This window comes from Sander lucioperca, chromosome 5 (genome assembly GCF_008315115.2).
Source record: "Sander lucioperca isolate FBNREF2018 chromosome 5, SLUC_FBN_1.2, whole genome shotgun sequence".
NCBI classification, from domain to species: Eukaryota; Metazoa; Chordata; class Actinopteri; order Perciformes; family Percidae; genus Sander; species Sander lucioperca.
Genome location: NC_050177.1, coordinates 19,631,842 through 19,647,494, shown reverse-complemented (window position 1 = coordinate 19,647,494; position 15,653 = coordinate 19,631,842). Strand labels below are relative to the sequence as shown.

Below are 15,653 nucleotides of genomic sequence, written 5' to 3'. Positions count from 1 at the left end.
TTTTTTTGTGATTGTGCCTGTGTGGTCATTTTCTATTCCACTTGTGCCAAGGGCTTTTTGTTCCCTATTTTGTTATGAAATTGTGCCTGTGTTTCCATCTGCTAAGACCACCTCTTATGGCAAACAAGGGCACACAGAGCAATTTCTATGGCTTCAGTTGGCAGAGGTGCACAAACAGACCTATTCAAAATCACATCAGATTCTTGGCTGTGTGTTGACTTTCACTCTCTTTTAAAAATGTTCGTCTAATATACTTTACTTAATTACTCACTACTATACTTTTTAAACTGCAATAAACAATATGGAGCCACTGGGAGACAGAGACTTGCAGCATTACAGCACTAGAAAAGTCTAAGTTTCCCAAGTTCTCATCAGTAACGTGTCAGCAAGCAGAAACAGAGCGACATAAACATCTTGTTTTAATCCTTTTGCCTCCCACCTGTCAAACACACATCTTGCAGCATGGGTATGTATAATGTTTGCAAATTCCATGTCAGAAGATTTAATCAATTAATGAATTGATTAAATCTTAAATCTTAAATTACACAGCCCTCTACGCATCTCTACACACCAGACTGGAATGCTATTCTCTACAGATTCCAAGTTTTTATGCAGATTTCTGCAAGTATAGATGGCTGCTACGTGTAAATGTAGTAAACAATTTTATTTAAGCAAAACTCCAAACAGTAATTCGCCTCTACAGTCAAATCAGAGCTCTGTTGTGTGAACAGGATTAATTTGGATCTGTTGGCTAATGCAATTATGTGAATTGCATGAACAATTTGCAGAAGTGGAATTGATATATGCATGTACAGTAAACATAACAAACAAACTAACAACAAATTGGTTGCTACCTTTGTAATCACTGTGGTAAAAACAGTTACTAATGGTAACACTATTTTTTGTAGTTGTATAGTAAACTAACTGTATTAATATAATGTTCTTGTAAAAATAGGTTTGTGTACATACATCTGGACACATCATCTGTCATTAGTAACATATTTTGGGTGCTGTATATTCATTACTAGGCAGCTGTATAATAATGCCTCTTGAAGAAGGTTTTTCTTGGGAGAAACTGGCCTGGATGCACTTTCTGACATATTAGGAAACACTCTGCTTCAAATAAGATGAGATAAACTGATTTAAGTGCCTATTGTTTAAGCCACCCTCTGGTTTCCAAAATTGCAAAAAAAAAGTAGCCATAACCAGTCAGATCTGTTGTCACTTGCTCCACTAGTCTTGCTCCATGGCACTGCATCCCATTTAAGAAAAGCCTAAACAGGTTGCATGTGTTACGGTTCCCTGTGCCCTCATCAGGTATTCTTCACATGGGCAATGGGGAGAACGTCTTCATCTCCCAGCAGCCTCCCGTAATCGGCAGCGTGATGGGGAACGGGCGCAGGCGCAGCATCTCCTGCCCCAGCTGTAATGGCCTCGCTGACGGAAACAAGCTGCTGGCCCCCGTGGCTCTGGCCTGTGGCTCAGACGGAAGTCTGTACGTGGGCGACTTCAACTATGTGAGGAGGATTTTCACCACGGGGAACGTCACCAGCGTCCTGGAGCTCAGGTAACGGAGTAGCCTACCACCATTCACCCAGGGCCGTGAGCTTAGATGGGCTCGCACACAGGTCATAAACCACTGAGGTCAGTTGAGATAGACGGAAGTGCCCTGAAGCCTCAGGATTATTGGTCCTGCCTGTCTCATCCACCTGTATCAGCTGGAGTTGGGCCCTGATACGGGCTGAAGAGGATATTAATGGGGTCTTAACAGAAGATGTTCCAGGGAAAAGATTAATTTCCTTGTTAACGTCAGCAAAGACGAAGGTTTGAGTAGATAAGAAATACAATATTTTGTCACGATTCTCCTTTAATTAATTATGTCCGCTAACAACTGTTTTACTTAATTCTATCCACTAACAACTAACATTTCCTCTCTGTTCTCTTCCTCTCTCATTTTCTGCTGCTTTTGGCAAACAGAAATAAAGACTTCAGGCATAGGTAAGCCATGCAGTATTTGCTTAAATAAAAATAAAAACGGGTACAGTCCACATACTTGATGTCAAAGTGCCCTTTTCAGCCCATTTTTGACATGCACTTTTGAGCAGCGAGAAGATCTCATCCTATAGTACTGACTCGCTGCGTAAATTTCATCTTCATAAAGCCGTAGATTTAGTGGTTAATTAATGGTTTATGAGCTTACTTAATCACAGTGCCAACTTAATCACAGTGCCATGTTCACTACAGGGTTTTTGCATCCGTATGTGTGATTGCAAAGAGAGAATGCAGCTGATTGTTGGCTCAGTAGAGGCTGCACTTTTCCTCAGGATTTATTATGGGGGTCAAATTACATGGACCAATATAGGTATATAAGTATTGAGTAATCTAGTATTATGCTTTCTAATATATCCGTTTAATTGAAGTGGTTGTGGAATTGCCATCTGTCAAGCGTTCTCAACATTTCGAAGTGGGATATAGAACATATGTTGCATTGCCAGTTTGTTAGGAACACCTTGCTCATTGTACATGCATTCCAACACTACCGCACTGCAAGAAATCCAACCTTTATGAAATGCATCACTTTCAGTTTTTTTGTCAGAGAGGTGTTAATGCAATTCTACAGTCAATAGGAGAGTGTAGTTTAAGTTGCTGAATTATATTGACAAGTAAAGGGTGCCATAATTAATTTGCTGTTATAAAATACAGATCAATTGCAATGCACACTATAGGTAAAAAATGATCCCCAAGTTAAATCAACACCTTTCTGACAGTCTGGTGTGGAGAGACTGAATATAACAGTTTAAATGAATGTAGCTAGGTGAGACTAAAGGCTCTGACACACCAACCCGATAATCAGCCGTCGGACAGTTTGGCGAGGTCGGTGACTCGAGTCTGTTCGGAGTGTTCCGAGCCGTCGTCAGCCGGAGGAGCCGTCGGCCTTCATTTGGGCCGATTTGACTTGTTGAATCCGGTGGGCAGTCGGACTCAATGACCAATCTGATTGGTAGAGTGCTAGCCCTTGACTAGCGAATCAGTGCACGAGAAAACCGGAGCTGACAACGCCACTATCTTCTTATTACTAGCCATCGTATTTTCTTCCGTTCCGTAATGACAACAACGATCCTTATTGACTACTGTCAACACTCTCTGATGAAAACAATGACTGACGACAGCGTGCACTGTGTTTACTAGGTCTAGAGAAATGTTCCGTCATTTCCGGTTTTCATTTTTTTGGGCGACAATATACAGATTAGCGCCGCCTGCTGTTATGGAGACGTATTACGTCTCGCGCACACGCAGAACGTACGATCAAGTCGACGTCACTTCGGTGTGTTCCGAGGCACTTTTTTGACTTCGGGGAGCCGACTGATCAGTCCGACTGCCTTTTCTGCCGACAGTCGGCCGTCAGGTTGGTGTGTCAGAGCCTTAATAAAATGTCAACTCAGTGTAGATGTTATCAGTGGCTTAAGATACAAAGACCTCATTTTCCTTGTCAGGTGTTGGTGAGGGAAATCTTTGCGTGCTGTCCTTAGATACCATGTGTCAGGCAAAGAGCTATTGATTCATTTTCTATCAGAGGGTCACGACTTCAGCTGGGGAACATGTAGTCAAACTGAGGATGAAAAGCCAAGTGATGCTGGTCAGTGGCCTCTATTTTCAAGAATAACCACGTTAACAAAACACTCAGAAGCTCTCTATTGCTTTTTCTGTCTCTCTACAACTATCTTTTGTCAGTCTTTGTATCTCAGTCTACATCTACACTACTGCGTTTTGGTTTAAAAAACGAATATATTTTGCTATGTTTGGGCCTCACGTCCACACTACTCCAGCTTTTTCTGAGCCCCTAAAACGGAGACATTTGGAAACACTGCTGCCGCCGTTTTGGTTTGAAAACTCTGTGGTTGCTTTGTAGTCTGGACGGGCACAAACGGAGACCTTTTGGTGAGACTGATGCACGTCAGTCAGCCTTATCGGTTAGGTAGCTTGCATACCTTTCAGTAACAGTTCCACTTCGTTGTCAGTCTAAGCTAATAAATCCCTGCTCTTACTTTTCACCATGGTTGTTCTTTCTTCAAAATAGTTTCTGTATTTTCAACTTACACATCCATCATTTTCAACCACAGAGTAACAGTCAGTCAATCTGCTTCTTGTTTACACTGGCACGCACATGCCCAGTGTGTGAATGGTCATGTGATCTGCATTGTCAAACGTGTTAATATGGACGAAGATTAGTTCTGCTACTGGAGCTAAAACCCTTCTTTGGACGGAGATCGTTTTTGTCTCAAAATGCCGCATAAAAATGAAAACGTAGTAGTGTAGATGTAGCCTGGAATGCCTTTGTGCTTCCCTACACATCATGCCCTGTTTGCCAGAGCAAAACAAAACAAAAAACGTCAAAGCTCTGTCCCTTTGCTCTGTCTTTGCTCCGAGTCCATTTACATATTAAAAAGATTTATGTTGGAAAACACAGCATGTGTCTGTATAAAATGGGTGGCTGCCTCCTGTTCATGTGTGAGCTAGCGATTGGACTGGGAGGTGGCTGATCTCACTGCCATGTTCATTGACCCCCCTACTAAGGATGTCCCCATCCACTCCAACCGTGCTCCCTTCGTTGCTGCGCCAGCATGCAGCAAAATCCAATTATCTTCTACAAACTGGATGTTGTCAGTGAATATAGATAGATGGAGTATATGGCCGTAGCTCAAGGTCAGGGAATAACGCCTCATAGTTTTCAAACACTATGGGGGACCAACACCGTTCTACATGCAACTGGGAGCCGATAAGCTATCAGCCGATTGCACATGGCAGATAGAATGCAAAGTAGAATCCAGTTATCGAGGCTTGCTACTGACCTACTCGAAGACAGCAGTTGTTTTTTCCCCGCCAGCCGGTTGTACCTGCACCTGTACTATGGACGACACATCAGTCAACGTGGTCAGTGGGCTGACTGTGACACGTGTGTGCCTGCCGGAGGTTTTGCTGCAGTGTCCTGTCATCACTGATTCACTGAAGGTCGATTGTCATTTAAAATTATGTACCGGAGTTGACAATTCCACAGACCCACTTCTCGTTGTGTTATAAAAATATAAGCTTTGGCGCTGTCATGCCGACCGTAAGCCCTAAAAGAACCCTCAAGGTCAGAGTTGAAATTCTGTCTTAATCCACTTTGAGTGACACCCTGCTGACAGGTTTCTCTGTAATGCTTATCAGGTCTGGCAGAGCTGCGCTGTATCCTGCCCCGATAGCTCTGTTCATCTTTAAGGTGGCACTAAACACTACAGTACATTGCTAAACTGCTTACTAAGTCCTTGTTTTGTCAGACCAACAGTCAACAACGACAGGGAAATGCAGCAAAATTATCGCATTTGTAAAGCTGGAACCAGCATGCGTTTTGCATCGTTACTTGATAAACGGTTTAAATTATGTATTGGTATTATAGATTAGCCAAATTGTTGTTGATATATTTGGTTACACTTTACTTGAAGGTATCTACATAAGAGTGACATGACACTGTCATGAACGTGTCATAAACATTATAAACAAGTCATAATCGTTTATGACATAACGCTTCTGTCATTAAGTGTCATTCGGTTTTTTAGTTAGTTAGGGTTAGAGTTCATGTGTCATGACAGTGTCATGTCACTCTTTTTTTTTTTAAAGATAATTTTTTGGGCATTTTTAGGCCTTTATTAACAGGACAGCTGAAGAAATGAAAGGGGGGAGAGAGTGGGGGGAATGACATGCATTGCATGCAAAGGGCCGCAGGTCGGAGTCAACCCCGGGCCGGCTGCATCGAGGAGTAAACCTCTATATATGGGCGCCCTCCCTTCCAACTAGGGGTGGGAAAAATAATCGATTCATAGATGCATCGCGATTCTCTCTAGAACGATTCGATTATCGATTCTGATAAGTTAATAATCGATTTTTTTTTTTTTTTTAAATGTGTGGATTTTTATTTAAAAGTTACTGTCTCCTGACAAGTACAAATCAGAAAAGACTTAGACTTAGACTTCTCTTTATTGATCCTTTTGGGATGACTCCCGCAAGGAAATTAGATTTCCAGCAGCAGATTTTAGCAGCTTACACAAAACAGAGTGATAGAAAGAGGATGGGATAATGGACAACAACTTCGAGTTTAGGCAAGAGTGCAGGAAAAAAACACACACAACAATGGCCAAAAGGAAAAAAAAATTCAATTCTGTATATATACACATGATCTAATAAGACATACATAAAATAATTAGGCAAAACACGTATAGGCTGTTCATCTACTTTATCACGTTACATCTGACCACCTCATGTTTCATGTTCTAAGAAGCCAATTCTCCACCTTTAAACATGACTGAGCCTCTGACATGGAAGATTACTGGGAGAGAAGGGGACTTTCACAAGCACGTTTAAGGCTTCAGCATGGAATGACTACAAAATAAAAACCTCAGTAGACAAAACATTTCATTAAAACTTGTGCGTGACAAATACTGTATATGTCAAAATCTAAGCTTTGTCTAGCTGCTTTGTCTAGGAAGTGATTAGCAAACTAGGGATGTCCCTTTTTTTAATGTAGGTGGCACCTTTAGAGAAATAACCTATTATCCAAGTACAATGTGAGCACAATAGTCAAAACTGCCACTTTCAAAATACGATCCTTCCTGCATATAGTCACAAGCATCCAGTAGTGTATAGTGCCATTGGGCTTAGGTGTTTTTAGTTACAATCTGTCATTGTTTGATTTTTCACCAGAAGATCATGTGTATATTATATATAGAAATAGTCATCTCTGTCTCTTCATTTGTACTCCCATGGGTTTGTCTACAATCATCTTTGTTTTCTGTGTTCGCTGACACCTATTCTGACTACGAGTGTGCCAATAGATTGCATGCGTCCCGCCACAGCAGGATTGGTTATATTTGGTTCTATTGTCTGTCTGTCAAGTTGGGGAACCTCCTGTGGATACGAAGGATTACTTTGCTGACTCGGTTGGAAGTTCAATAGGATATTTCTTTCTGAGCTGTTATGTCTGCCTGATGTATGCATAGTGCGTTGCTGCTTCAGCTATGCATTAGTGTTTCTCTAAAAGAAAGTACCAAGGAAAGAGCAAGACATACTTGTTTATACTTCTTTTAGCAATAATCAAAAAGATAATATTTAAAATTAAGATTTCTGTACCCCAATGACTAAGTCCCACTAGACCCTGGTTTCTCTTTGACTTCCAAACTCTGCAACCCCTCCAGCATTGCTACTATTTCAATAAGTTGAAAGAAACTAGACATCTTTATCTGTATCTATACATATTCAGTATTTTCGCATATGTCTACTGTGTATACGCATACATTCAGACAAGTGGAGTTTCCACTCTCTTTTGACAGCAGGGATTTCTAACTAAGCCTGACTGTATTGGAGATGAGTTTTAAGCGCCGGCATTATGTCATGTTTAATCTCATTTTATTTTGCCATGTTTAATCTCATTCTATTTTTCTTTTTCCATGTCTGTGGTTAAAACTGTAATTGTTCCCATTTGACTCTCTAAATGGCTTTTGAATCCATTTTAATTGTATTAAACAATAGTTCTTATAGAAAGCGCTGTACCCCTTCTAGCTTTATTGACTTGGGCTTGTTCCTCTCTTTCAGCAACAGCCCTGCTCATAAGTACTACCTGGCCACCAGTCCAGTGAACGGTGCCGTGTACCTTTCGGACACCAGCAGCAGGAAGGTGTTCAAGGTGAAGTCGCTGAATGTTGTAAAAGATGTGGCCAAGAATCTGGAGTTGGTGGCGGGCACTGGAGACCAGTGTCTCCCATACGATGACACTCGCTGCGGGGATGGAGGAAAGGCCGTGGAGGCCACTCTCACTAACCCCAGAGGTATTGTATGGATGTTATTATAATCAATGTGTGCACTTTTAAGTCAGTTTGGGGTCTCATCTCCTCTTTTTTATTTCAAGTAGACTAGATTGCTGGATAGTTGAAGACAGAAGTCCCAGAGGCTGGATCAATACTCTTCAGTTTTCATGCATTAAACTATCTTATCTTACCTCCATCCCCTCCCTCTCCAAAGTGTCTCCCCTGTGTTTTCTGACCACAGTCTGAAAGTTGTTCACGGAGAAGGAAAACCCAGAAATGAGTAGGGCGAACTGTGACGCTGCCAAGGCCGAGCGGACCAATCACAGTTATGAAGCCGCGACGCTTCACAGTTGTGAAGTTACATTTCTGGGGAGTGGCACGTCAGGCACGTCTACGTGTACCTACACACAGCGTAGATTTAAGGCACAACCATAAATCTTGGGCTTAAGCCCACTGTGTGCTTGAAGAGAGGCAAGGCAAGGCAAGGCAGCCTTATTTGTATAGCACATTTCAGCAACAGGGCAATTCAAAGTGCTTTACATGAAAACAGATTAAAAAATTTAAAACAGATAAAATACAAGAATAAAAGTTACAGTGCAGTATAAGAAATGAAACATTGAAGAGCAATTAAAACAGTTAAATATATAAAAGCAGATAAAATCGGAATTTCTCTTTATATGCTTATATAGATTGTCATACAGTGTCAACAATGCAACTTCAGTATAAGAAATTAAGTTATTTAAAGAAAGGCAACATCAAATAGATAGGTCTTCAGCCTTGATTTAAAAGAACTGAGAGTTGCAGCAGACCTGCAGTTTTCTGGGAGTTTTATGTGGAGCATAAAAACTAAATGCTGCTTCCCCCTGTTTAGTTCTGACTCTGGGGACAACAAGCAGACCTGTCCCAGACGACCTGAGAGGTCTGGGTGGTTCATAGTGTACTAGCAGATCAGAAATGTATTTTGGCCCTAAACCGTTTAGTGATTTATAAACCAGCAAAAGTATTTTGAAATCAATTCTTTGATGCACTGGAAGCCAGTGTAGAGACTTCAGTACTGGAGTGATGTGATCCACTTTCTTGGTCTTAGTGAGGACTCGAGCAGCAGCGTTCTGAATCAGCTGCAGCTGTCTGATTGATTAGGGAGACCTGTAAAGACTCCGTTACAGTAGTCTAGTCTACTGAACATAAAAGCATGGACAAGTTTTTCCAAGTCTTGCTGAGACATAAGTCCTTTAACCCTTGATATATTTTTAAGGTGGTAATAGGCTGACTTTGTAATTGTCTTAATGTGGCTGTTAAAATTCAGGTCTGAGTCCATGACTACACCAAGATTTCTGGCTTTGTCTGTTGTTGTTAACATTATCGTTTGAAGCTGAGTGCTGACTTTTAATCGTTCCTCTTTTGCTCCAAAAACAACCACCTCAGTTTTTTCTTCATTTAATTTAAGAAAGTTCTGGTCGTTAATTTGTTCAATGCACTTAGTCAGTTGTTGTATTGGACTCTAGTCCCCTGGCGATAAGGTTATATAAATTTGTGTGTCATCCGCATAACTATGGTAACTTATTTTGTTGTTTTCCATAATTTGAGCCAGTGGAAGCATGTAGATGTTAAACAGGAGAGGCCCCAGAACTGAGCCTTGGTGAACTCCGTACGTCATATTTGTATGCTCAGATGTATAATTCCCTATAGACACAAAGTAGTCCCTATTCTTTAAATAAGACTCAAACCACTTTAGTACTGAGCCAGAAATGCCAACCCAGTTTTCCAATCGGTCTAGTAATATGTCATGGTCGACCGTATCAAATGCAGCACTGAGATCAAGTAATACCAAGACTGAAATTTTGCCACTATCTGTGTTTAAGTGGATGTCATTAAAGACTTTAACAAGAGCTGTCTCAGTGCTGTGGTGTGGTCGGAAACCCGACTGGAATGCATCAAAACTGTTGTTTAGTGACAAGAAAAGGTTCAGTTGTTGAGAAACCGTTTTTTCAATGATTTTACTTAAAAATGGAAGGTTTGATATCGGCCTATAGTTGCTCATTAGTGACGTGTCTAAATTGTTTTTTTTTAAGAGTGGCTTAATGACTGCAGTTTTCAGGGCCTGTGGGAAGATACCTGAGAGAAGAGACGAGTTTACAATCTGTAGAAGATCTGTAGCCAAACAATTTGCAACATTTTTGAAAAGGCCCGTTGGTAGAATATCAAGGCAGCAGGAGGAGGTTTTCAGATGTTGTATAATGTCCTCTAGGTTTTTACGGTTAATCATATGAAATTGGGTCATATTGGAATCTGTTTTGCCTGGACACTGTGACAACACATACCCTGTACTCGATATGGAAGCACTGACTGTTTGTTTAATTTTCTGAATTTTGTCATTGAAGAAGGTGGCAAAATCATTGCAGGCTTTTGTGGATAAAAGTTCAGATGCTACTGGTACTGGAGGGTTTGTTAACCAACTATCTTATCTTACCTCCATCCCCAACAGAGGAGGAGAGGAGCAACAATGGAACACATGATCAAGCTTGCCCTCTCTTTAAAGGAGGATTCATCCAGCAGATCAGGAGGCAACTGCTTGGCTCGAGAACTTAATACATTAAAACTACCTACATGTAGCTCACTAGCTTCAGTTATTTTTAAAACTCAATTTATTTTTTATTATAGCGTGCCTTTCCTTGTGTTTCCTGAGGTCTTCTTTGTCTTGGTGCTTCCATGTTTGGATGATGCATTAGTCACTAGATCACATGCTTCTCATACTTGTTGGGATGACATTGTGAGTCATGCTGTATGTACTGAAATAACACTTAAGTCCCACTAAAAAGTGCAGTATGTACTGTATAGTCCAGGCTTGCGTTGAAAGTAGAACATTTTGCCGTGATAACTGTAGACTAGATGTTCATAGCTGCTTGAATATTGTTTGACAGACCCTGAGGTAATAGAAAAATACAGAGACGTGCATTAGAAAAGGTTGGTATTCTCAGCGTCATTGTTGTTTGAGGCTGAGAGAGCATAAGAGAAAGAGCCTACACTGATGGAATTATAGTTGTAACTGAATCAATACATACAGTGCTCTTCATCTATTTGATGTGTCTATTGTTGTCCATTATTGATTTAAAAAATCAATCCTAACATTAGCCTTCATTGCCGTGATTAGTCTTTAATTTTTATCGCAGTGAATAGCGCTACATTGTAATTTAGTGGTGTTCCGTCCTCACATAAAGTCACAGATAAACAAAATAACTGATGGATATTTTCCTCTTCTGTCCATTGGGCGACTTTTATCTGCAGGCATTACGGTGGATAAGTACGGTGTAATCTTCTTTGTGGATGGGACCATGATTCGCAGGGTTGATCAGAACGGTATCATCTCTACTCTTCTGGGTTTCAATGACCTGACCTCGGCCCGACCTCTCAGCTGTGATGCTGTCATGGACATCTCTCAGGTACCACCTCTCTGACCTGGGCAGCCTGCATGTGTCTGCCTGTCTCTAAACTAGGGCTGCACCATGTGAGGAAAATATGCAACATTCGATAACGTTGTTAAATATCGTGATAAGGATATTACATGTGATAAATAGTATATAAGTGTACTCAGTTCTGCTGCTTTCAGTGTTCTGCTAAAATACAACAAATTGCTTGTGGAATTTAAAACAAATGAAAGGAAATCAAACTTTCTTTTATTGAACAAATTGAACATTGAATTGAATATAAAGGGCACCACTAAAAATATGTCGCAGCCCTTTAAGATATGTTTATTGCTTTGGTTAATATTGTGATGACAATAAAAAAAAAACGATATATTGTGCAGCCCTATTCTAAAGCTATACACCAGCCTCCTCGACTGACCCTCGTCTTCAGGATGCTAACATCTATGTGTGAGCTTTTGTTTCTGTAGCTGGAAGCTGCGGCCGGGGTCTAGTGGCCCTCGGCTTAGTTTTGATCCACATTTGTTTATCAGCTGCATGGTGCCAGCTTGTAGATCCACAGGACTTGCAAAAGAAAGGTAGGGGAAGGCACTTAGACCCAACAGGCATCTACAGCACTCTGTTGGGATTCCACTGCCAGTTTTCAGACTTTGAAAGAAGATTGACAATTTAGGAAAGCAGCCCCAAACACAGCTGTACTAGCCCCGTGAATTACAAATGTAAATCATCCTTTAGTTAATAATAAGTCAATACAAAATGAATATGAGCAGTGGGCTCAGGGAACACAGGACCTGCAATCAACATAGCACCGGGGTAAAAAGCCATGCTAAAATCAGAGGTGCCAATGTAGTCCCCGGAGCTTCCCTGTCTGTGTCAAGTGGCCATACAGCAGCAAATGCAAAGGGCCGTTGACCTATAGCTGTAGGGGGATGATGAGGATGACCTGTAACCTCACTGGCTCTCCATTCACACACACATGTTCACTGATGCACGCAAACACACACACACACACACACACACACATATGCACCAGATTGCTACCGCAGACAGAAAACATTCCCCAGGCAAGGCCACTGCACTGAGGTCACATCACTCTCTAGCTCAGTGACTTCCCTTTGGAGGTGACGAGACTTTTTCCATACTCTAGCAGCCTTCTCATGTTTTTTCCTGACATTATAATTTTCAACCCAAGTAATTAGCGTTTGTTTTGCTGTTGTTGTAATTAGCCAAAAAAAAAAACACCAACACCCACTAACATCTGGCTTTTGTCTTTAATGGGTAAGGATATAATCGGCATTCATTCCCGCCACAAATGACTCAGCCGATTTGGCACTGACAGAATCATGACACCCGGAAGGACACGCTAATTTTGGCCCCTTTTCCGGCGCGATGCTAGGACGCATGTCACCTCCATCGGTAACTTCCTTCGTGTCGGCCACAAATTCCGTCCGTCTCCGCCCCAAGCAGCACTTGGATTTTGTTCCAAATTAGTCGGCACAGACTTTGAAAGAGAGACTGAATAAGTATCCGATTTAAAAAAAAAAAAAAAAGCAACCGCTCATCAAATTGTCACTAGCCTCCATGATGCTTCCTAGTGTTTACTAACCCTGTTTTCTGCCGCGTTCGTGACGTTGAACGTGACACACCATGAGAGACACCAGATAGGCAATGGGAAAGGAGTCTGTCGGCTATTTAAAAAAAAAAAGAACTGCATAAACAAGCTAATTTTGGTTGAAAAAAGAGTACTTGTGTATTGAGGTGGAATTTCCAGATAATGAACTCATGCTATGTAAGTTGAGACAGTGGTACCCAGGTCTCATTCAAGTCAGTGTCCAACATAAGCTCATAACCTTTCCAGGCAGAGGAGTGCTTCAACTTTGTGCGTCCATAGATTCAGGGAATCTCGACAGCTGCCTGATACAGGGATGTTTTGTTACAGGACTGTCTCCTTTTGGAGATCGGTGGGCCTGCCACACTTTTGCATACTTCCCAGAGAGAGAGAGGCTAAACTAGGCTTTAGCATCTGTGTTTTAGGCACCTGCAATATCGTTGTTTGCTTTGAAGGTTCAGCTCAACTTTACGCCTCCAGCATGATACACCTTCAGGAAGACAGGAACGTCAGGGACTTGGGATGGCACCCACACTGTACTGTATTTTCAGTCCTTCCAGAAAAATGTGGAGTTTTTTTGTGATTGTTGCGGGCAAAAATCCTTGATTATGCGGCACGTTTTCTTAAAAAATGCGATGGAATATGCGGGATATTTATGCAATTTTATGCGATGAAATGGCGGGAACTTGCAAAAACTACGGTTTCATCATGGCTTCATCGCGGGGTTTGCAGCTTTTCGATGATGTTCACGTCGCGTAATTACGTCACTTCATAACGTTTCCATGGCAACAGGGGAAAATGGCTGCTCTTGTGTGAAGTAAACGCAACATTTTTATAACTTTCTGCTAACATATATGTGACTTTTTTGCAACGAAAATGCGAGGATTATGAAATCATGCAAGCCCCATATATTTTGCGCGGAATTCGGCAATTCTGCGGCGAAAGTGCGCCGTATTTGAAAAAATGCGGCCGCCGCATAAATATGCGGACTTTGGCTGATTATGCATTAAATTATGCGATCACATAATCGCGTTTTTCTGGAGGGACTGTATTTTCCTAATTTCTCCTCAATTGAGTGCTCATTAAATGCTCCTGTGTGATTCATCAGGGTTTCACATACATGAAGAACACGTATAAATGAGTTATGCTGCTCCTGAGTTTTTCCTTAACATGTGTTTTGTGGGTTGTCGAAAGTACCTATAATTGTTTTAGTTGTACTATGTACTACTTCCATGCGAAGAGCATTCCTGGGCTTTAATGTTTAGATTTAATTGATGTCTCAGTCCTGCTCCCTGTGCATGCGCTGGTCTGTTTCCTACCCCATCGTGTATGTGAAGTAGTACGACGGGGCCTCGGATGCCAGTGGAGAGAAGCTTTCTGTGTGTCTGTGAAATGATGTATTCAGTGGAGGGAGCAAAGCCTCCAGCTGCCCATTTCCAGCCCCGGGGGAACTCCACCCCCCCGCCTTCATGACCCGTGCTGGCTGCTCTCTTACCCCCCCCTGCACACAAACACAAGCACCTATAGATGCTCACTATCAGTGAGACTGGCTACAGACTGGCTGCAGCTCCACAACGATGACAAATCGCACCAGCTCTGCCAGAGACACTCAGTCAGTAAAAAGCATCCATTAAAAATTCATCCAGGGCACATAGCTTCCTACTTCAAACACTCCCCAATCCCTCACTTAGGACCAGAGTTTCTCTAGAGAAGGCTCATCACAGTGGTCATTACTTTTGCTGTAGCTCACCTGTTCGAGGCAAAAAATAATGTCAGATTTCTCTCTCTCCTCTGATGAGGTTATTGTTATCTTACCACGCCATCTGTGCAGTGAGCGCACTGCAGCAAAATTCACTCTTAATTCCATGTGCAGCTCCATGAGCTTTCCTTCTTTTAACGTTGTATTATGATGCAAAAGGACAAGAGTTTGCCTGCTTTCAGTAATCTTTTCATGTGTTTATACCTTGCTGTTTCAGAAATCTGTTCCATTTTATGTTTCTCGTGAAAATCTTCTCTGCCTCCCCCTGCTGAGTTCAAACTTAAATAGAGGGAAACCAAGTCTTAAAACAAGATCACTTGAACATATTTCAAGGGTGTTAGCAGCTTCAGAAAGCTTTATAAAGACTGACTGTGACATTCAAGAGGGACTTCAAGTAATGACATATCACTTCTTCAGACAGGCATCATGCTGGTCGGGGCAAAGAGTTGAAGAGATTGCTAATGGAAAATAACTTTATAGTTCTAATACAAGTTCAAATATATTTAAAAATAGTTTTGTGTTGGTGCCAATCCGTGGCTTGCGTCCTTGGCTGATGAGTGCAATTTTTTATTTTTTGTTGGTGGCGTCTGTGTCAGACAGGCACTACTGACAGCTGCCCCACTGCATAAATGGGAGGGTCCGATCGGGTTACAGCATATGGGACAGCAGCTCGGGAAATATCCCCTCATCAGTCAGAGTGGCGTAAAAACCTCCTTACAGGCAGCTCCCCCGAGTCACTCCACACTCTGGCTCATGAAATATTTAACCACCAGTGTTGACAAGAAATAGGTTTTAAGAAATTGAAAGTGTGCCCTTCTTTTCCCAAGTAAATGCATTTTCTGCTCCCTGAAAGATGACATGTATCCACCGCCAGTCCCCTGTTTGTTGTATGTGCCCCGAGATTTGTCCTATTATATAAAGCTCCTATGTTTTGTTTGGGGACGATGGTAGGTTTATGGGATGTGAGCTGTGTGTGCGATGCTCAAATCAGTTTTTCAATCAAAGGTGGACAAGTGCTCTGCTTG

At 41.7% G+C, this 15,653-nt stretch overlaps 1 protein-coding gene across 12 annotated transcripts in view; it reads left to right on the top strand.

The window, feature by feature from the left end:
- Positions 1 to 15,653, top strand: part of tenm4 (teneurin transmembrane protein 4) — a 196,252-nt gene that overhangs the window by 142,649 nt on the left and 37,950 nt on the right. For 8 of the 12 annotated variants that reach the window (XM_036001173.1, XM_036001169.1, XM_036001176.1 and 5 more), the window contains 4 exons: positions 1,318 to 1,567; positions 1,978 to 1,998; positions 7,627 to 7,859; positions 11,124 to 11,278. In XM_036001173.1, the coding sequence (XP_035857066.1) occupies positions 1,318 to 1,567; positions 1,978 to 1,998; positions 7,627 to 7,859; positions 11,124 to 11,278 (659 nt within the window). The remainder of the gene's footprint in view (positions 1 to 1,317; positions 1,568 to 1,977; positions 1,999 to 7,626; positions 7,860 to 11,123; positions 11,279 to 15,653) is intronic. The other 4 variants (XM_036001170.1, XM_036001174.1, XM_036001171.1 and 1 more) reach the window with 1 other exon arrangement.